Source organism: Lampetra planeri, chromosome 24 (genome assembly GCF_965212315.1).
Source record: "Lampetra planeri chromosome 24, kcLamPlan1.2.h2, whole genome shotgun sequence".
Taxonomy (NCBI): Eukaryota; Metazoa; Chordata; class Hyperoartia; order Petromyzontiformes; family Petromyzontidae; genus Lampetra; species Lampetra planeri.
Genome location: NC_136130.1, coordinates 12,369,679 through 12,390,684, shown reverse-complemented (window position 1 = coordinate 12,390,684; position 21,006 = coordinate 12,369,679). Strand labels below are relative to the sequence as shown.

The 21,006-nt window shown below is 52.5% G+C and overlaps 1 protein-coding gene across 1 annotated transcript; it reads left to right on the top strand.

Annotated features, from left to right (window-relative positions):
• Positions 1–19,188, top strand: LOC144726858 (phospholipid phosphatase-related protein type 5-like). The gene is made up of 6 exons (XM_078605813.1): positions 1–204; positions 15,208–15,340; positions 15,751–16,034; positions 17,105–17,281; positions 17,933–18,064; positions 18,928–19,188. Exons 1-6 carry the CDS (start codon positions 1–3, stop codon positions 18,970–18,972), a joined length of 975 nt encoding a protein of 324 aa, XP_078461939.1. The 3' UTR covers positions 18,973–19,188.
• Positions 19,189–21,006: the final 1,818 nt, after the last annotated feature.

Genomic DNA, 21,006 nt, shown 5'->3' with positions numbered 1-21,006 from the left:
ATGCTGTACGTGCAGCTGGTGCTGGGCGCCGGCACGGTGCTGCTCGCCTACCACCTCGAGTGCTCCGACACGTTCCCCGTGACGCAGCGCGGCTTCTTCTGCTGGGAGCGCGCCCTGGCGGCCCCGGACCCGGGTCCCGAGGCTCGGGGGGCCGCGCCCCCCGCCATCCTCTACCCCATCCTCGCCGCGCTGCCCTGTGCCACGGTGAGCCGGGGGGGGGGGCTGTGACGGCCTTCATCGGTGGCGCTCGCCAACAACACTCGCCCCCAGGGCGATACGGAGGATGAGTGTCGTCTTCGTGGGTATTGGGGAGCGGGAGTGCAGTGGTTAGCGCACTCGGCTACGAACCCGGCAGCCAATATTTAGTGACCAATATCTGAACCGATTCTGGGCCTCCCCTATGTCGACTGAGCATTAACAATGACTACCTGGTACGATGTGTTAATATCGGAACTGGGAAGACAAAGGCGGTCTTGTGTGGTGCAGGTCACCCCCTCGTGTGCCGTATCGGCCTCAATAGATGATCGCTAACAGCACTTGCCCCGACTGTCTGTTAAAGGATATACGGGGGTATATCGTGTGCACGGGGAGGGCAGTGTACACTGTGTGTGTGTGGGCACGTGTGTGTGTGTACACTGTGTGTGTGTGGGCACGTGTGTGTGTGAGGAGGCTCGTGAAGGACGCTACTGGGCAGTTGGAGGCAGTCGCCCTCCAACTGCACGGGGAGGGCAGTGTACACTGTGTGTGTGTGGGCACGTGTGTGTGTGTACACTGTGTGTGTGTGGGCACGTGTGTGTGTGAGGAGGCTCGTGAAGGACGCTACTGGGCAGTTGGAGGCAGTCGCCCTCCAACAACAACGGAGGGCGGAGGAGCGACGCTCACAACAACGAGCGGAGCGCCGGGTGGCTAAAGCACAGCAAGTTGGCACAGTAGGGGGCACAGGTGGTGCATCAGCCAGTCATCTCGGTCATCTCGGTCAGTCGACCCGTGGCACCTGGGTCTGCCACGTGACCTCCGGCCAGCGGGCGTTCCACACTTCACGTTGCCTCAAGGTGCACATGGCCTGGCACAAGCGTCGTGGTGACGTCACCGCCACTTAGTGGCGAATGGCGGTTGTTGTTGTTGTTGTGTGTACACGTGTGTGTGTAGACACGCGTGTGTGTGTGTAGACACGCGTGTGTGTGTGGACACGTGTGTGTAGTGTATCAGGCATTTAAACATTCACTCTCGTTTGTACGCGTCATATTTGTGTACTCCTATTAACATAAATTCCCCATTAGCGTGTCACGTCATTTGGGTACAAACCCACGCGGGCCTCATCTGACGGGCGCAGGAACGAAACTCGGCCATGAGGGTGACGTGGGGTGAGGTGAGGTGAGGTGGGGTGAGGTGAGGTGAGGTGGGGTGAGGTGAGGTGAGGTGAGGTGGGGTGAGGTGGGGTGGGGTGAGGTGAGGTGGGGTGGGGTGAGGTGAGGTGAGGTGACGTGAGGTGAGGTGAGGTGGGGTGAGGTGAGGTGAGGTGGGGTGAGGTGAGGTGAGGTGGGGTGGGGTGAGGTGGGGTGAGGTGAGGTGAGGTGGGGTGAGGTGAGGTGAGGTGGGGTGGGGTGGGGTGAGGTGGGGTGAGGTGAGGTGGGGTGAGGTGGGGTGAGGTGAGGTGGGGTGAGGTGAGGTGAGGTGGGGTGAGGTGAGGTGGGGTGAGGTGAGGTGGGGTGAGGTGAGGTGAGGTGGGGTGAGGTGGGGTGAGGTGGGGTGAGGTGAGGTGAGGTGAGGTGGGGTGAGGTGAGGTGGGGTGAGGTGAGGTGGGGTGAGGTGGGGTGGGGTGAGGTGAGGTGAGGTGAGGTGGGGTGAGGTGGGGTGGGGTGAGGTGAGGTGGGGTGGGGTGAGGTGAGGTGAGGTGACGTGAGGTGAGGTGAGGTGGGGTGAGGTGAGGTGAGGTGGGGTGAGGTGAGGTGAGGTGGGGTGGGGTGAGGTGAGGTGGGGTGAGGTGAGGTGAGGTGGGGTGAGGTGAGGTGAGGTGAGGTGGGGTGGGGTGGGGTGAGGTGGGGTGAGGTGAGGTGGGGTGAGGTGGGGTGAGGTGAGGTGGGGTGAGGTGAGGTGAGGTGGGGTGAGGTGAGGTGGGGTGAGGTGAGGTGAGGTGAGGTGGGGTGAGGTGGGGTGAGGTGGGGTGAGGTGAGGTGAGGTGGGGTGAGGTGGGGTGAGGTGAGGTGGGGTGAGGTGGGGTGGGGTGAGGTGGGGTGGGGTGGGGTGAGGTGAGGTGAGGTGGCGTCGCGGGCCCGGCGTGTAAACACCGCGCACGTGCCCACAGGTACCGTGCGGTCAGCAGCGAGGCAGGGCGCGTGAGGCACACGTGCGGAGGAGAAGGTGGCGGCAGCAGCAGCAGAGGAGTGTTGTGGACGGGATTTGGGAAAGTTGCGCGCGTGTGGGGACGACGAGGAGGGCCGGGAGCGGTCTCCACGGGCCCAACGACCAACGCGACGCGAGGGCCTCGGGCCGTGGCCGTGGAGACCGCAGGGCGGATCATGGAGGGCGCTGCTCTGCAGCAGCTGCAGGAGGCGAGGCAGTCTAGAAAGCGGTGGCGGTGCCGTGGTGGCATCGCGGCTTTGGCCAAGACCACATCCCGAGCACAAATCCTGTTACGAGGGCAGATGACGCGGTGTGTGACCTGTATGTACGTTGGACTTCTTTCGCACAGTACATAGCCAACCGCGCTTATCGACGGTGCACGCGGCGTGCCCCCCACCCCGAGCGGCGGGGTTCTCGCAACCCTGGGCCTCGCACCCCGAGCGGCGCGCTCAATCATCAGGCGCAAGCGTCGAGGTTTATGCGTCGACGTTCACGCGTCGATGTTCACGTGCGTTGTCTAACAAACCTAAGACTACCAATTTGCACGGCACACTTGTTTTCTTTTCAAGTCCGTAATTTTTCTCTTTAAATGAAAAACGATGTCTCAACATGTTTTGGCTTCAATCAAATTTGGATACCGCTCGGTGCACAATGCTCGCTGGGTGTGCAGAATAGCTCTGCGCTGTCAGCCTCGTGTCAACCCCGGGTCTCTTCAGCCACCTGTCACGCGGAGCAGGTGGGGCGGTTTGATGATCGGTGCAATGTGTTCACGCGTAGGAAATTGTGAAAGGGGACGGATTCACATCTTGCACCAATGATTTCAGCCCGGTATTAAAGCCAGCCAGGCTCGGATTGCCAACTGCCCGGGATTGGGCCAGACAGTCCGGCAATTGGCATCTGTTCTAGGGTGGCAGGAATTGATTTTTACTGAGTTCTGGTGCCGATATTGTGCAGAATTTTACGATAGGATACGGCACAGTGTGGATGCACCTAGGATGACTGAGAAATATCCGGGTTTGGTCTGTGGTGGAAAGGGTGGCGAATCTTAGTTTCTGCTTGTAAGAAAAGTACAACAATCTAAATATCATGGGAAAATATAAAAATGCGAACTGAAGATTCAACAATAAACTCTTTATTTCTCACGTGACATACTGCAGCAGAGTCAAAATCAGTCAACACAACACGAGACGATTCGACGATTTCTATCGGTTAAAAGCCCTCTGAGACCTAGAGATTTATTTATTTATTTAAATGGAGGCCTGGGAGAGAATGTAGGCTTCATAACAGCACACAGGTTTACCCACGACCAGATCCGACAGCTGCTGCACGAGGTCTGTCCTCAGTGTCCCCCAATCTGCTCTCAGCTCTTCTCTTCCCCTTGGTCGCCGGACTCATGCAGACCACTGCAATGGGTGTCTCGGCCATCCGCCCTCCCCTATCCTGCACACACTCACCTGTGTATTAATGTTGAACTTCTTTAGCACCGTACGTAGCCAACCGTGCTCATTGGCCCACACCGCACAGCCGTTTTTGCCCAATCGCATCTACAACTCTCACCTGCCACGGTCTCTTTGTGAGCAGCTTAGTCGGGCCCGGTTCTCTGATCCATTCGGCGGCACAGACAGCGGTGCGGCTTGGACATACCCTCGCCTTTCTGCTCTTCTCTTTCAAAGTGGTTTGCAAAGCCCATCACATTCCTGCTCTCCCAAACTCAGAGTGCAACATCGTCGAAGCAAACGGGTTCCAGTGCAACAAATTCAAACTCCGAGTTGAACGTCCAAACATCAAACCTCACGGGGGGCTCCGCTCTGGAAAGGACGCTGTATGAATCCGACATAGAAGAGAGTCGGGTCGGTTGGAACGGCTCAGGATGATTGCGTCGGATTCGCTGGGACTGGGGGCACGAGATGGCTCCAGACCGACTCCGTACAAGTGGACGTGGCGACTTGGCGAGTTTAAAGCGATTTTCAAAACGCCCAATCAGCAGAGCGGTGGGGGGGGGGGGCACCGCTCGGGTTGAGGCCATGCTTCCCTTGCAGAAGCTTTTAATCCCCGGCTCTATCCATGTTTAATGTGACAGACACGGCCTGTCAGAACAACTTCACCACCGCTCAGCGCTTAAGTGTTAGATACAGAAAAATGGCCATGCATAGTAAATGAAAGATATTTTGGGAAATATTGAAACATGTTGAAGAGTCGTCTGCTGCACGTTATTCTTATAAACTCGCCTCTTGCCCGTCCAAATCTGAAACTTGCAAGCGAAAATCAGACCGCGACGAGATATTCATTGCATCAATTCGTGTGCAATTTGTAAGCGCGCGGTGACACAGACCTATTTCATGTAAAGGTTATAATCCCTTGTTCATCATGACGTCCTCTTAACTTCGATGTCTCAACAGCGTTACGGAGATCGCGTGACGTCAGGGTTCTGCCTTTGTAGTGAGGGCTGTAAGTTGGCGCTGAGGAGGGGGGAGGAGGCGCCTCGGCCCCCCATGTGGAGTGACGTCACCCGCTAATTGTTATGAATGGGGTGGGGGGGTGTTCATTTGGAGGACGTCACCTTATAATGATTAAATCTTGACTTAAAGTTTTCGTGACTGCAGGAATTCATATTCTTTGGGTGTTTGGGTAAAGTCACGTAGATGGTTCAAAAGAAATGACGTCACGAGCGTTGCACACAGACATTCTTGGCTCATTCTAGTCGGTAATAATAATGGGGGGGGGGTCCATTTGGAGGACGTCACCTGCTCATGATTATTAATGAGGGGGGCTGGTCGATGTGGAGTGACGTCACGAGGTGATTATAGTAGGTATAAAATAAGTAAAGGGGCCGTCCATAAATGACGTCACGCACCTAGGGGGGGGAGGGGGTCAGACATTTGTGAATATGTGTGACGAGGGGGGGGGGGTTGAGAAATGTGATGTCACATTAAAATGCGCAACTCTAAATAAATATAGACAACACGTTCCACTTTATTAAATATGATTTTTAATAATAAAAATAATGATCCTACAACATCAGAGTGCAGCGCCACATTAAATACGCACTACAATGACAATAGTTTAAAGCGATTTGAAGCATGTTTTATTTGGGGGGGGGGCAGATTTTTGACCCCCCCCCCCCCGTCGTGACACGACGAGGGGGGGGGTCAAAAATCGTCCAAAATCGCGTGACGTCATTTATGGACAGCCCCAAAGTTGTAAAGCTGCTCTAGCAGTGGTGCACAATCGCAAATACCAACGCAGCGTGTTCGTCGATGACGACATTCCCAAAAATGCAGAAGGACATTCGCAGCAGAGAAGTCTCACGGCCCAAAGCCGCAACTGTTATCCACGTTATTGCTGCATCGCATATTACAGACACACTCCACTTCAGGGCAGTGTTATTGACCAATGTGGCTTTGTATGGATATCACAGCTCAGAGTTTAAGATGTTGACGTGACTTTGTTCAGGTTTACTGCGTAGCGATGTTCGGGCATCGCGCCACGAGGTGGCGACGATCCGCGTTTGGAACTTGGAGCGAGCAGTGGACCACACTGTGTCGTCACCTCGTGAGATGACGTCGCAGAACGGCTGACGTCACTTCGATAGCTCCCCTATCCGCACGAGCTGGCGTCCATTCGCAGGCCCTGAAATGTTTGAAATAAAAGAGGCAAAGTCCTGGACCGCCGCATTTGCGACTGTGGAGGTCGAGCCGGAGACCCTCAACGCTCTGAGCCAGTGGCCGACTGGAGTTGAGCCCAGAATCTCAGCAGCACCGGCTCCACCCTCTGGTGTTGAGTTCATTAAAGGATGTCCTCGGGAGAGATGTAATTCAATTGCGTTTAATACATTATGCAATGTACTTCAAAGACTTTTGCCAAACTTAGTAATTTTACTTTTGGGACATTTTACATAAAATATTGAATATAATCACTTTCAATCAACTCACTCGTCGACTGAACACGCAGCTGGGAAATCCCAGCGTGTGGTCGTGAAGTCTGCAAGACTTTCTTACTCAAGCCGATGGCTCGGGGGAGGCCTGACATCACACGTCCACGAGCCAGAAGAGGAATTACCCACGGAGGTGGCAAAGCTTCAGCGGCACAAATCCAAACATTCCCGCCGCAATTGATGTACCGCTGCGAAGTCTTCGTGCGTCGCTCTGCCCGCGATTCAAGAGCCAGGGCGGGGATGAGCAATGCCCAGAACATCGGGGCAGAGACCAGAACATCGGGGCAGAGACCAGAACATCGGGGCAGAGACCAGAACATCGGGGCAGAGACCAGAACATCGGGGCAGAGACCAGAACATCGGGGCAGAGACCAGAACATCGGGGCAGAGACCAGAACATCGGGGCAGAGACCAGAACATCGGGGCAGAGACCAGAACATCGGGGCAGAGACCAGAACATCGGGGCAGAGACCAGAACATCGGGGCAGAGACCCAATTCTCATTTACGACGAGCCACGTTCCGAGTCGAGTGCGAGATGGATGCGACATTTTTTAAAATCACCATCATAAAGCAACTATTGATTAATACACTGCTGGATGAAGGCCTCTCCGCGTTGCATCTATGTTGTATGTATGTTGTATGTATGTTGTATGTTTGTTGCATGTATGTTGTATGTATGTTGAACTTCTTTCGCACCTGTAGGTACAAGCCATCCGCGCTAATCGGAGGTGTGGGGGAAGGACATCAAACTAGTCAGCACTTACCTCAACGGTCTCTTAGAGGCTACATGGTGCTCTTTGTATGTCTGTGTGTGTACGGTATACTATACACGTGTGTGTGTGTGTACGGTATACTATACACGTGTGTGTGTGTGTGTACGGTATACTATACACGTGTGTGTGTGTGTGTACGGTATACTATAGACGTGTGTGTGTGTGTACGGTATACTATACACGTGTGTGTGTGTGTGTACGGTATACTATAGACGTGTGTGTGTGTGTACGGTATACTATACACGTGTGTGTGTGTGTGTGTACGGTATACTATACACGTGTGTGTGTGTGTGTACGGTATACTATACACGTGTGTGTGTGTGTGTACGGTATACTATACACGTGTGTGTGTGTGTGTACGGTATACTATACACTGTGTGTGTGTGTGTACGGTATACTATACACGTGTGTGTGTGTGTGTGCGGTATACTATACACGTGTGTGTGTGTGTGTGCGGTATACTATACACGTGTGTGTGTGTGTACGGTATACTATACACGTGTGTGTGTGTGTACGGTATACTATACACGTGTGTGTGTGTGTACGGTATACTATACACGTGTGTGTGTGTGTGTGCGGTATACTATACACGTGTGTGTGTGTGTGTACGGTATACTATACACGTGTGTGTGTGTGTGTGCGGTATACTATACACGTGTGTGTGTGTGTACGGTATACTATACACGTGTGTGTGTGTGTGTGCGGTATACTATACACGTGTGTGTGTGTGTACGGTATACTATACACGTGTGTGTGTGTGTACGGTATACTATACACGTGTGTGTGTGTGTGTACGGTATACTATACACGTGTGTGTGTGTGTGTGCGGTATACTATACACGTGTGTGTGTGTGTACGGTATACTATACACGTGTGTGTGTGTGTACGGTATACTATACACGTGTGTGTGTGTGTACGGTATACTATACACCTGTGTGTGTGTGTGTGCGGTATACTATACACGTGTGTGTGTGTGTACGGTATACTATACACGTGTGTGTGTGTGTGCGGTATACTATACACGTGTGTGTGTGTGTGTGTACGGTATACTATACACGTGTGTGTGTGTGTACGGTATACTATACACGTGTGTGTGTGTGTGTACGGTATACTATACACGTGTGTGTGTGTGTGTGTACGGTATACTATACACGTGTGTGTGTGTGTACGGTATACTATACACGTGTGTGTGTGTGTACGGTATACTATACACGTGTGTGTGTGTGTGCGGTATACTATACACGTGTGTGTGTGTGTGCGGTATACTATACACGTGTGTGTGTGTGTGTGTGCGGTATACTATACACGTGTGTGTGTGTGTGTGTACGGTATACTATACACGTGTGTGTGTGTGTACGGTATACTATACACGTGTGTGTGTGTGTGTGTACGGTATACTATACACGTGTGTGTGTGTGTACGGTATACTATACACCTGTGTGTGTGTGTGTGTGCGGTATACTATACACGTGTGTGTGTGTGTGCGGTATACTATACACCTGTGTGTGTGTGTGTGTGCGGTATACTATACACGTGTGTGTGTGTGTGTGTACGGTATACTATACACGTGTGTGTGTGTGTACGGTATACTATACACCTGTGTGTGTGTGTGTGTGCGGTATACTATACACGTGTGTGTGTGTGTGTACGGTATACTATACACGTGTGTGTGTGTGTACGGTATACTATACACGTGTGTGTGTGTGTGTGTGCGGTATACTATACACGTGTGTGTGTGTGTGTACGGTATACTATACACGTGTGTGTGTGTGTACGGTATACTATACACGTGTGTGTGTGTGTGTGGTATACTATACACGTGTGTGTGTGTGTGTGTGCGGTATACTATACACGTGTGTGTGTGTGTGTACGGTATACTATACACGTGTGTGTGTGTGTACGGTATACTATACACGTGTGTGTGTGTGTGCGGTATACTATACACGTGTGTGTGTGTGTGTGTGCGGTATACTATACACGTGTGTGTGTGTGTGTGTACGGTATACTATACACGTGTGTGTGTGTGTACGGTATACTATACACGTGTGTGTGTGTGTGTGTACGGTATACTATACACGTGTGTGTGTGTGTGCGGTATACTATACACGTGTGTGTGTGTGTACGGTATACTATACACCTGTGTGTGTGTGTGTGTGCGGTATACTATACACGTGTGTGTGTGTGTACGGTATACTATACACGTGTGTGTGTGTGTGTACGGTATACTATACACGTGTGTGTGTGTACGGTATACTATACACGTGTGTGTGTGTGTGTACGGTATACTATACACGTGTGTGTGTGTACGGTATACTATACACGTGTGTGTGTGCTCGTGTAAAGCGCACAGGGGAGCAGTGGTTAGTTTGCTGTGCTATAAATCTGGCGACCCGAGATCAATTCCCGCTAATGGCCAACACCACGGCTGATTATCTGATCCGGTCCTGGGCCTCCACTAGGTCGACTCGGCCTCAATTGAATACATGTTACGGAATGTAAAAACATCAGGACTGGGGAGACAAAGGCGGCCGCGCGTGATATTGGCCACCACTACCACGCGGCCACCCATCTCCTCGAGTGCTACGCCAGCCTCCGTAGGTGCTCGCTAACAGCGCTTGCCCCAAGAGAGTGTTCAAGGCCAATGTGGCGGGGGGGGGGTGCTTTGTCTTTTGTGTGGGTGCGTTTGCGTAATTGTCCACGAAGCGGCGAGTGGGGAGGCCGTGTCGCACGCGCGAATCGCGTCCCTGATGCGAGGAGTTTGCGAGGCAGGAAAGGGGAGCGCCTGTGATCACGGAGTCCTTCCCAGAGCAGAGTGAGCGTGCCGGCTTCAGCACCGCGGGAAGGAAACATCGTGGGCGTGATGATACAATGTTGTTCTCAACAAGATATGGGGCGATAAAAAACCCCCTCCAGATTAAAATAGATTTAGCCATATTCTCTGTCCCTTGTGAGCTCCGCAGCGTCACGTAAACTTCGAGTTCTAATTCCCCCCCTCTTATTTTAGCCGGCCTCCACGAGGAACGCTGTAAAGTGGAATTGCGTTTCGCAGTTATTTGTGGAGCGTAGGGGAAGGGTATAAAGGGACCGACTCATACGGGCAGTCCGAGCCGAGGCGTGCAGTCGTGAAATGGGATCTCTCATCGCCACCCACACACAAGTCTTGGAGTCCATGTTCTCAGCATAATGACGAAGCTGCCGAGTGTAGGAGAAGTCTGCGAACTCTTCTCAATATCCCGAGTGAGATAATGACCTCTTAGCATGTTGTGCTGTACGCCGTGCGTGTGTGTGTGGGTAATTGAGCATGTCCCAAATGTGAATCGTGATTTAGTGATTTCATTAAAAAAAATCACATGGCGATACATTTAACATCGGTGTGCTATTTGTTGGCATAAAGTTCTAATGATTGCAATGAACATCAAAGGGTTAACACCGCCACTCCAGTGAATCTCTGCGTCGTTACTACGAGGAGCGGAGGCCCTCGTATCTTTAAGACAGTGCGGGGGTTTTCACAGCCAGAATTGTGATTCATAACTCACTTTGAGGTTCGGCCACGTAATTATCGGCCCCAAATTTGTCATGCCACCTTCCACCATCCGACAGAGTCAAGCAAATTCACTTTGTGCGGGGGAGTGTTTAATGCTTCCATTGTTATTATTGTTGTTTCAGCTCACGGGTAAGCAGAAGAACAATTTTCACGGCAACATGTTGCTACTAATTGCTAGATACCTTCTCACACAATCAAGCAATTAGATCATCTAATTGCTCAATTTGACTAACATTTTTTCTTCAACTTTCTGGTGAGCTGACACACCAACTTAGTGGTGAGCTACAACAACAACTTACTGGTGAACTACAACAACAACTTACTAGTGAACTACAACAACTTACTGGTGAGCTACAACAACTTACTGGTGAGCTGACACAACAACTGGCACGTGGGATGCTTGTTCATGTGGCATTTGTTTTGGCTATATCCAGAAGTGGAGGTTTTCATGGCATAAATGTGGGCAGACCATTACGTGGCCTAATCAAAAAGTCAATCATTAATCTTGGTAACGACGCTCATTAGAACTCCGCTGCTTCCCGTAGAAATCCAGTCGGTCAAAGCCGCATCTCACTTTCCTCTCGGTCACACGAGAATAAAACCTCGATGATTTCACATTAACCTTTATTTCTGTGCAGCTCATGGCGGATGATGAATTAAACCCACTGTGAACGCTCGTTGCATCTAAATCATGGCAGATGTGAAACCGTGCTCATAGTGCTACAGTCGTGGTGCTATTTTCTGGCGGAATTTCTACCCTCCACATTCGCCAGCAGCACATTACGTTTCTGTTCACGTAGCGACTGCTTTCACACTGCGCGTAACGTGCTCAGAAATAGATTCCCATAGCAACCCCAGGGCCACACTGGCTCTCTCAATATAGAATGCTGCATTTGAGTTAAAGGGGAATTAATTGTTCGTGCTGCTATATCAGTGTAATTAGTTTAGATTAAATGGTTTTAACGCCTTGTGCTTTTTGACGCTTTATAAAAAATATAATCGTTGTTGTAGGGTTGCTGTTACGTAACGGTGCGGATGTGGCGCTGGGAGAGACGCACGCAGCGCTGGCGTTGCGTCGGAGGTGGTGGGCGACGGGGAAGAAGCTCCCCCCCCCCCCTCTCAGAATCATGCAGAGCGACAACTCCTCCTGTCGGCAGCGACGTGGGGGCCACTCCGTACTGGGCGGTAGCCGAGAGCAGCGTGGCCCAGTGAAGAGAGTTCCCATCAGAGCGCCCGACCCACTGCGCCGCGCCGTTCAGAGACACGCTCATTGACAAACGAAATTGAACAAAGAACCAACAGAGATGAAAAGGGCACAAAAAACATGGAAATATTCACGTTTGGAAGTTCATTGAGAGTCAGAAGGAGGGACGCGCAGGCTCACGGCATCTGTTAGGAAAAGGATGCGGACTTGTACATATGGCCGATGGTCGAGTGTAAAGGTGGAATGGCAGCCAAGTGATGGAACGGGTGAGAGGACAGCCACCGTGGGAGATGGATCGATTAAATTAGGTCGTGCGTAGATACTGGGTGGATTTTTACTTCGCAGAAACGTGAGAGGTGGTGGTCACTTAGGGAGGTCTTCATCCAGCAGTGGATTGATCATGGCTGATGCTGGTGATGGGGGCACTTGGGCAGTTTCTATAATACGTGTTCATCCACACAATTCACTCGTCTTATCCACGCACAGGGAAGTGCAAATAAGAGAAATGGGGAGGTGTGGATACTCGGAACGTCCACCGATGGAATAGGGTAAGAGAAGGTGGACAGGATCTTGTAGTAATTTTGAGAAATTAACATTTACAGCAATCCCTGCATTCGTATTGCTGAACAGTTTCCATGCAAAGTAATCCAGCACCGTCGGAGTAATCCAACATCGCCTCTCCATTGGTTGCCCCCGCGTGCGACCAACAGCGAGGGGAGGGCGGTGGGGGTGGGGGCCGGATCAGCCACTGAACGGCACGGAGGAGCAGAGTCCCTCCCAGCAAACAGCGAGGTTCTCTCTTCTCCGATAATTCCGCAAATACCGCGACCTCAGCTCACCTGAGACTCAGCCCCAGCACACATGAGCCTCAGCACACCTGAGACTCAGCTCACCTGAGTCTCTGCACACCTGAGACTCTGCACACCTGAGACTCAGCTCACCTGAGACTCAGCACACCTGAGACAGCCCCAGCACACCTGAGACTCTGCCTCAGCACACCTGAGACTCAGCCCCAGCTCACCTGAGACTCAGCCTCAGCACACCTGAGACTCAGCACACCTGAGACTCAGCCCCAGCTCACCTGAGACTCAGCCTCAGCACACCTGAGCCTCAGCTCACCTGAGACTCTGCACACCTGAGACTCAGCTCACCTGAGCCTCAGCACATCTGAGACTCAGCTCACCTGAGACTCTGCACACCTGAGACTCAGCCCCAGCTCACCTGAGACTCAGCCTCAGCACACATGAGCCTCAGCTCACCTGATACTCTGCACACCTGAGACTCAGCTCACCTGAGCCTCAGCACACCTGAGACTCAGCTCACCTGAGACTCTGCACACCTGAGACTCAGCTCACCTGAGACTCTACACACCTGAGACTCAGCTCACTTGAGACTCAGCTCACCTGAGACTCTGCACACCTGAGACTCAGCTCACTTGAGACTCAGCTCACCTGAGACTCTGCACACCTGAGACTCAGCTCACCTGAGACTCAGCACACCTGAGACTCAGCTCACCTGAGACTCAGCTCACCTGAGACTGATTCAGGGGACTGCTGGGGTATGGGTGGTCGTGCATGCGTTGTGTTATTTCACAATGTTGCTCCTGGTCGTCTGCAACTGACCAGAGGGGTTCCCCTAAAACTCTTGAGAGGTTTCCCCGATTAAAAATTTGCAGCAATCTGGCTTCCATACACAAGTAAGTTATAATGTTAACATTAGGAAATATCCAAAGTTTACAAATGATGATTTGTGTTAATTTCAAGCAAAATAACCTAAAAACAAATAGTCTAGATATGTTTCTAAACCTTTTAAATCACAACTAGAGTTATGTAAACGTAGATTTGGTATGTTTAATTGATGTTGAAAGTGTATGTAATACAGCCTGCCCCAATCTATCAGCACATGCAATTTCTCGATTTAAAGCGTTCGTGACTGCAGGGATTCATCTTCTTGGTTCTTTCGGTAAAGTCACGTAGAAGGGAAGTAATAAAATAAAAAAAAATATTTTATTATGTTTTTTTATTATGTTTTATTTTTATTATGTATTACTTCCCTTCTAAGCACCAGCAATGTGAGAGAGCAGAGACCTCCCGTGACATCAGCACTCCGCAGGCCAATCTGTGCGGTGCTGCTGATGTTCCCAATCCTCCTCGCGGGCCCCCGGCGCTGCTCCGCGCGGCTTTGTTCTGCCAGGAGAAGCGTGAAGTGTGAAGAGTGAAGTGTGAAGAGTGAAGTGTGAAGTGTGGCGGCTCCTCCATCAACAGCTGTGGCCCAGCGACCCGCTCGCTGCTGCTGCTGCTGCGCCTCTCACATGCGGGGGGCGTTAAAGATGACGACAACAGCCACCCACACCACACGCGGAGCACACACAGACCGCACACGGAGTACACACGAACTAAATTTCGATTTAAAGCTTTCGTGACTGCAGGGATTCATCTTCCTGGTTCTTTCGGTAAAGTCACGTAGAATGGAAATGATAAAATAATAAAAATAAAACATAATAAAATAACTACACACGAAGCAGCACATCGTGGTAAACAACCCCACCACCATTCTACTTTGCCCGCTCTCCGCTGGACCGAGCAGTATTGGTCGCGCTACTACCAAAGCCAATATCACGTGGCCCACAAACTTGAACCTGGCCGTATAATTGACACGGAACCTACCCTCGGTGGCAACCCACAGCCACCCTACATTCAAGTCCACCTTGAGTCACTGTAATTTACGGTGCAATTCATACCCTGAATAGCACACTCGCTGCACCACCAAGCATCGTTACCACTCGCTCGTACAATTACAAAGGCTTGGAGGTTCTTGAAATTGAGAATATTATGAACTTTGCAAGCATGCACATTACAGCTCTGGCAGTGTTGTGAACCATGCCTATTCGGTACATCCCACTGTAGGTCAAGCACGGAAGCGTCGTATAATGAAGTCCATTAATCTGTTGCCTAACAACCTTCCAATTGAGCTTCGATTGAGCAACTCATCAGTTTCTCCAATCTAATGACACAAATAACAAATGGCTCGTCAAAAACACAATGTGTCGCTGTGTTAATGGCCCGTTGTGTGATATCATATATTATACGTTATACTGCATTTAATGATTTGCCCTCCCGGCACTTTTCAGACTCGTAAATATTTCCTCCAACGTGCAAGATTGGACAGATGTCCCACGAGCGTAAACATCTCCGGTGGTGCTTTCGGATCGGAGCGCAAATTGTTTGGCCGGACGTCCGACGTTTCGCTCCGCGTTCTCTGAGCCTCTTCGTGTCGAACAACCACGAACACCTGCGTGGCGGTAGTGGTCGTGTCGGAAAATATTTGGATCGCTCGTGAAATATGAAAGTTCATCCTGCGTCGTCGCGTGCTCGAGAGACGCGCTCCGTCTGCGTGAGTCCCTCTCAGATTCTCGTCGTGGAGCTCGCCCAGTACGTGCTGGAGACCTCGGCCAAGCACGTCGTGTACGAGCCTCCGCCCGAGGCGCCGGGGGACCACTGCCACGTGAACGCGCTGCTGCGCCGCATCGGCAAGCTCGCCGGTGAGAGGGCCGCTCGCCGCGTTCCGCCCGTCCGCTCGCGACCGCTCGGCACTCGCCACGTGGTGTGAATTCGCTCGCCACGCGGTGTGAATTTGCTCGCCACGCGGTGTGAATTCGCTCGCCACGCGGTGTGAATTCGCTCGCCACGCGGTGTGAATTCGTTCGCCACGCGGTGTGAATTCGCTCGCCACGCGGTGTGAATTCGTTCGCCACGCGGTGTGAATTCGCTCGCCACGCGGTGTGAATTCGTTCGCCACGCGGTGTGAATTCGCTCGCCACGCGGTGTGAATTCGCTCGCCACGCGGTGTGAATTCGTTCGCCACGCGGTGTGAATTCGCTCGCCACGCGGTGTGAATTCGCTCGCCACGCGGTGTGAATTCGCCCCTTGTCGACCGCTGTCGCCCTCGCAGGACTCTTTCTCTACGGCTTGCTCGCCACGGACATTTTTGCCAACGTCGGGCAGGTGGTTAGCGGAGGGCTGACGCCCCACTTCCTGAGCGTGTGCAAGCCCAACTACACGGCGCTGCCCTGCCACGCCGCCGCCGCCGCCTCGGTGGGGGTCGGCGGCGGCGGCGGCGTCTTCATCACGGACCCGGCGGCGTGCACCGGCAGCCCCGAGCTGGTGGCGCGCGCGCGCCTCTCCTTCCCCTGCAAGGAGGCGGCCTTCAGCCTCTACTCGGCCGTCTACACCGTGGTGCGTTCCACTGTCGCCCCTCCAGCAGTTATCAGTTCAATAACAACGCTACATCTCCACTTGAAACCGCGTTTAGTTGACCTTACACCCCACTCACCATTACCCCCGATTGATGTCAAAACTTGACAGATTTTGTCTCGCCACAGGATACTTGTATACATTATAATAACAGTGTCGACGGCGTCCACTCATTATGATGACATAATCCACATCTACTCTCCAATCTAAGAAGACAACCACTCTTCTCGTTTCCATTTAGAAACATTCTGACAATTCCGCGTGTGGCTTGTGATAGTCCCAGTGCGATGAACCTCTGCCAGTGAGACTGCGCGAACGTGGTTTGTAATATGCTCACCACATGTGAGTGGGTACAGTTTTATCATTTTCGTTGAAATTACAACTCATCACACCAACGTGAATAGTATTACAAGATGCTGCACGACCACATGGTTTTATTATGCCAATGCTGACATTTGGTATGGTTTAGAATATTTCAAAGTGGCTAGAATTGTCACTGACTAGATGTTGTAGTGATGGATGTGGTCATGAACTGGAAAGTTGAGCTGATTGCTTCACATATCTCATAAGATTAGGCCAGCACTGCCTTAGGTGCTGTATTAGCTACCAGTTACAATGCTCAATATAATCCGGACCGATGGAAATTTAGCACTTGGAGGCCTAACCTTGACATATTCCTCATTCAGCGTAAATTTAAAGAAACTGGGCAGTATTCTGCTATAAAGTTCGACACAATTCCACCATACCTTGGTACAAATAAATGTCTGCCACTTGAACACAGACGCCAATTCCAAGACTGTTTGGATCAAGCCCACTTGTAGACCGCAGCCGAGCCACCTCGTGCCACACAGGCTACCGGAGGTGCCCCGTTTGAGGTGCGGCGTCAAATCCGGACCGATGGCAACCCGAACCTCAGTCCCCTGCGAGGCGGATACGCAAGATCGTACCGCACAGAATTAGTGTCCATTTGAATCGACGCGTCATTCTGCCCCCGCTGCGTTTGTCACCAACATCTGGGTGCGTGCGTTGCATGCGCGTGCCCGCTCCCTCAGCTGTACGTGACCAGCACGAGCAAGCGCTGGGGGATCCGGCTCGTGAAGCCGACCTGCTGCCTGGGCCTCATGGGCCTGGGCCTCATCGTGGGCCTTGTGCGGATCGGCGAGCACCGCAACCACTGGGCCGACGTCATCACCGGCTACACCATCGGCGCCGGCATCGCCACCTTCCTGGTGACTCCTGCCCCTCACGTCAGCAACGACTTGGGTTTGATTCCCAACTCGGGCACTTTTCTGTGTGGAGTTTGAATTCTCCCCCCCTGTTCTGCATGGGTTTCCACCGGGTTCTCTGATTTCCTACCATAGCCAAACAAAACGTTCAATGCAACTGATGTTGAGCAAACATCCCAATGCTGAAACAATTACCTGTCAATTACTCATTTGGGATTACACACAGCAGCAACGCTGTCCCCCGACGGCAAATACTTGGCAGGACCATCCTGCACAACAGCCTTCAGGCTCGGTGAGGCCCTCGAGAGTACACAAGCTGAGTAATTAGCGACAATAATTCCGATATCTACCCCTCCAATTGGAATTCACCCTGCGAGCTCACCCTGCACCATGCTTACCCACCTCTTACCCACCTCTTCCATCCGCCCTTGATCACTTCGATATTCTCGTGTCCACCCCAAACATCCTCCTTCCTCCCTTCCTTCCGAACTGTCCCTAAAATTTGTATTCTAAAGCCTCCACGGTGTTCGTCATTCGTTGCACTCGAGGGCACTGATCTGAACATGTACGTGCGTTGAACTTCTTTCGCACCGTACGTAGCCAACCGTGCTAATCGGAGGTGCGGGGGATGGGTGTGCGCTCCTGCTTGTGCAGTGCTGCTGTGTGGTGGGGAACTTCAAGCGGAAGCGCTACACCAAGCCGTGGAAGAGCAAGCCGGCTGGCTTCCACGGCGCCAAGGTGTCCAGCCGGGGGAGCCACCACGTGCACATCACACACTCGTTCCAGGTGGGCCGTGCGCTTCTCCCTCGCCACGTCACGCGGAACGATGTCAATCGTGTCGCACGCAGTCATTTATAATTATTAATGGAACCGGAGCAACTTGGAGATGGTGCAAAGTAAAGTAATAAATAGCCAGGCAACGAGTCTGTTTCTGGTGAACAATGGGATTTTGTTGAATTTTACTGAAAAGAGCAGTTCAGAAGTTCCCAGTTTCATCGCACAGTACACAAGCCACTGTACTCATGCTCATTCTGACGAATCTTAGGTGATGGTCAAACATTCTTAGCCCAACTTGGAGCGTGTATGGTGAAACCTTTACTTTTGTAGATAGCGAGAACTAAAACTAGCAAATCGGTTGCTATTCTTCTATTGCTACTTCTGTGGCGACTGTTCCCATTAACTTCGCTCGTTGATTGCTGCTCCCACGATGAGGACTCTTTAATCCACCACACTGCAGGTTGCAACAACACTCACCCACCAACTCACTCACCCACCAACCCACTCACCCATCAACTCACTCACCCACCAACCCACTCACCCACCAACTCACTCACCCACCAACTCACTCACCCACCAACTCACCCACACACCCGCTCACCCACACACCCGCTCACCCACACACCTAATCACCACACTCCAGGTCACGACACTGCTTCTTTCAGCTTCTTCACTTCGCAATGCCCTCCCCCCATCATCTCCTCTCTTTCTCCCACAAGCTCTGATTATAATCTCGCGCATTTCAAGAACTTGCGCCGCTTGCTCGTGCTGTTTGTTTCTGGCCGCGCTCCGCCACTCTGTGAAAACAAACGTTGTGTGGCTGCTCGAGGTCTGCTCATGTGTCTGTGGTTGCGCGGCCTTCTCGCTGACAGAACCACCCGGCAGGCGGCTTCCTGTCAGAAGTGCTGGAGCCGTGACCAGGGTCCTGACGGCAGCAGCGGCGGCGGCGGCGGCTCTCAAACTCTCACCATCGCACCTCCCTCCTTCATCCAGTTGTTATTTACACATTTGCTTCGAGGATACACAGGCCTCATTGTTACCTAGTCAACACCAAAATAGAACAGACTGTGTGTGTGAGGGCAAGATGTTGGGAGGTGTGAGGACTGGGAGTTGAGAGCTGTGGTGCAGCAGCATGAGATGATGCCGATGCACACAATGGTGATTTGGCTTCAATGCTCGGTGATCATCTCTTGCTGCACAGACGGCCGTGCCACCCCCCCCTGCCCCTCCGGCAGGATTATGGCCGAGCACAGGAAGAGGCACTGAAGACAACAGCAGCACTTAGCCATGAGCCGAACCCGGCACGTCTGCCTCCACGCAATCCCACCACGAGACGCCGCACCACCGGGGCTGCGTGTCAAGAGGAGAGACCACAATTGGAGTTGTTGGAGAGCCCTGGCATTGTGAACGGACACCGCTGGCGATGATCTGCAGGGGCTCTGCATGCGTTTCTACATTTCTCATCTTCACCGCATGGCGCAAGACAACAAAGAGGGGAATTTGACAAATGTCGGGCCCAGATTGTGCCATGTGCACTGAATTGGCGTGGCATTCAAAACACATCCCAGGCAAACGCGCTCGCGCTTTTCAAACGAGTCTGTTTACTTGCACATGTGCGCGTGTTATTGCGCTGCAGTGATGGTGCCATTACGAAACAATGCCCGTGTGCCAATTGACGCCACTCAAGTAAATGGGCAGTGAGCAGTGCTCTGACAGCAGCAGTGGGATACACGACTCGTTGGAAGGGGGCTGCTCCTTCACCGTGAGTCGGATCGGGTTTGGTGTGGAGGCTCTCAGCAATCCAGTCCGTCACGGCGCTCCACCACCCCACGCTCTCACGGCACGTGATGCGTTCACCCCACGTGATGCATTCACCCCGCGTGATGCCCGCCGACTTCACGTCTGTGCTGGGGTTCACCAATGTCGAGTGTGCAGGACGATTAGCCACGACGGCGGCGTCAGGCGAGAAACCCCACGTAGTCTTCTTCACTTTTCACACATTTTACGGCGATTTTTATTCCTGCAGAGACGTTGTGGGTTTCACTAACCCCGCATGCAATGTCTGATCCGTTGTTGGTAAACGACGTTTGGTTCGCAGCCAATACTCGCGACACTCGCGACTCGGCGTGATTTCAGATAGGACGCAGTCGGTGCCATCCCTGTGCGACCGTGTAAATGAATGATTCGATGGCTTCCCCGACATCTCCATGTGTTCACTGACACGGAAAGTCTCGACTGTAAGGGGAAACAAAGCACAGGGTATTGACAACGCAAGAATGTGCGGTGGCTCGGCGGGAGAGCACGGAGCCAGCACGGAGCCAGCACGGAGCCAGCAGGGAGCCAGCACGGAGCCAGCAGCACCGCGGAGACGTTAGTTCGATTCCAGGCGGTGTTAGTCCGTGATCTGTGCGGAGCGAGTCCGCGCCATGCCTGAACCGGGATGTGACCGCTCTGCGCAACGCGAAGTGGCGTCTGGCACGGGAGCGCGCCCTGCCCACGGCCCACCAGGATGGCGGTGGTGTGTGGTGCACGTGAGCTCGAGGGTTGCTCCAAGAGTCCGGAGAAATAAAAGCGCAGTTGGCGAAACTCTCGCGCGTTTGGGGTTCCTCCCGTCCGCGTTTTCGAGAGAAAGTCTCGACTTTGAGGTCGGCATCAAGGCAGCATGAACATCTCCACGTGACCCAGCTCGTGCCGAACTCGACGTTTTGAGGCAGGGTTCATTTCACAGATGCTGCTAATTCCCGGTCCCTCTGGGTTTGACCCGAGACTGATCGGGAATTGGCACCACCGGCGTTCGGGTGACAGGAATCTGTACCCAGATCTGGTACCGGTGTTGTGTGTTGAACTGTGTCGCAGTGAACTCGGGTTGTGATAGACCAAGGTTGGCTGAGGGATACGCCCCAGTTTGGTCTAAAGTGGACAGTTGGCACCCCCTCTAACTTCTATGCTCT

Bases quoted from the DNA above. Each gene is read 5' to 3' on its own strand.
- LOC144726858 (XM_078605813.1), top strand. From the start codon at position 1: ATGCTGTACGTGCAGCTGGTGCTGGGCGCCGGCACGGTGCTGCTCGCC. The intron at 15,341-15,750 runs GTGAGAGGGCCG...TCGCCCTCGCAG, and splicing joins CCGCATCGGCAAGCTCGCCG to GACTCTTTCTCTACGGCTTG. The intron at 16,035-17,104 runs GTGCGTTCCACT...CCGCTCCCTCAG, and splicing joins ACTCGGCCGTCTACACCGTG to CTGTACGTGACCAGCACGAG.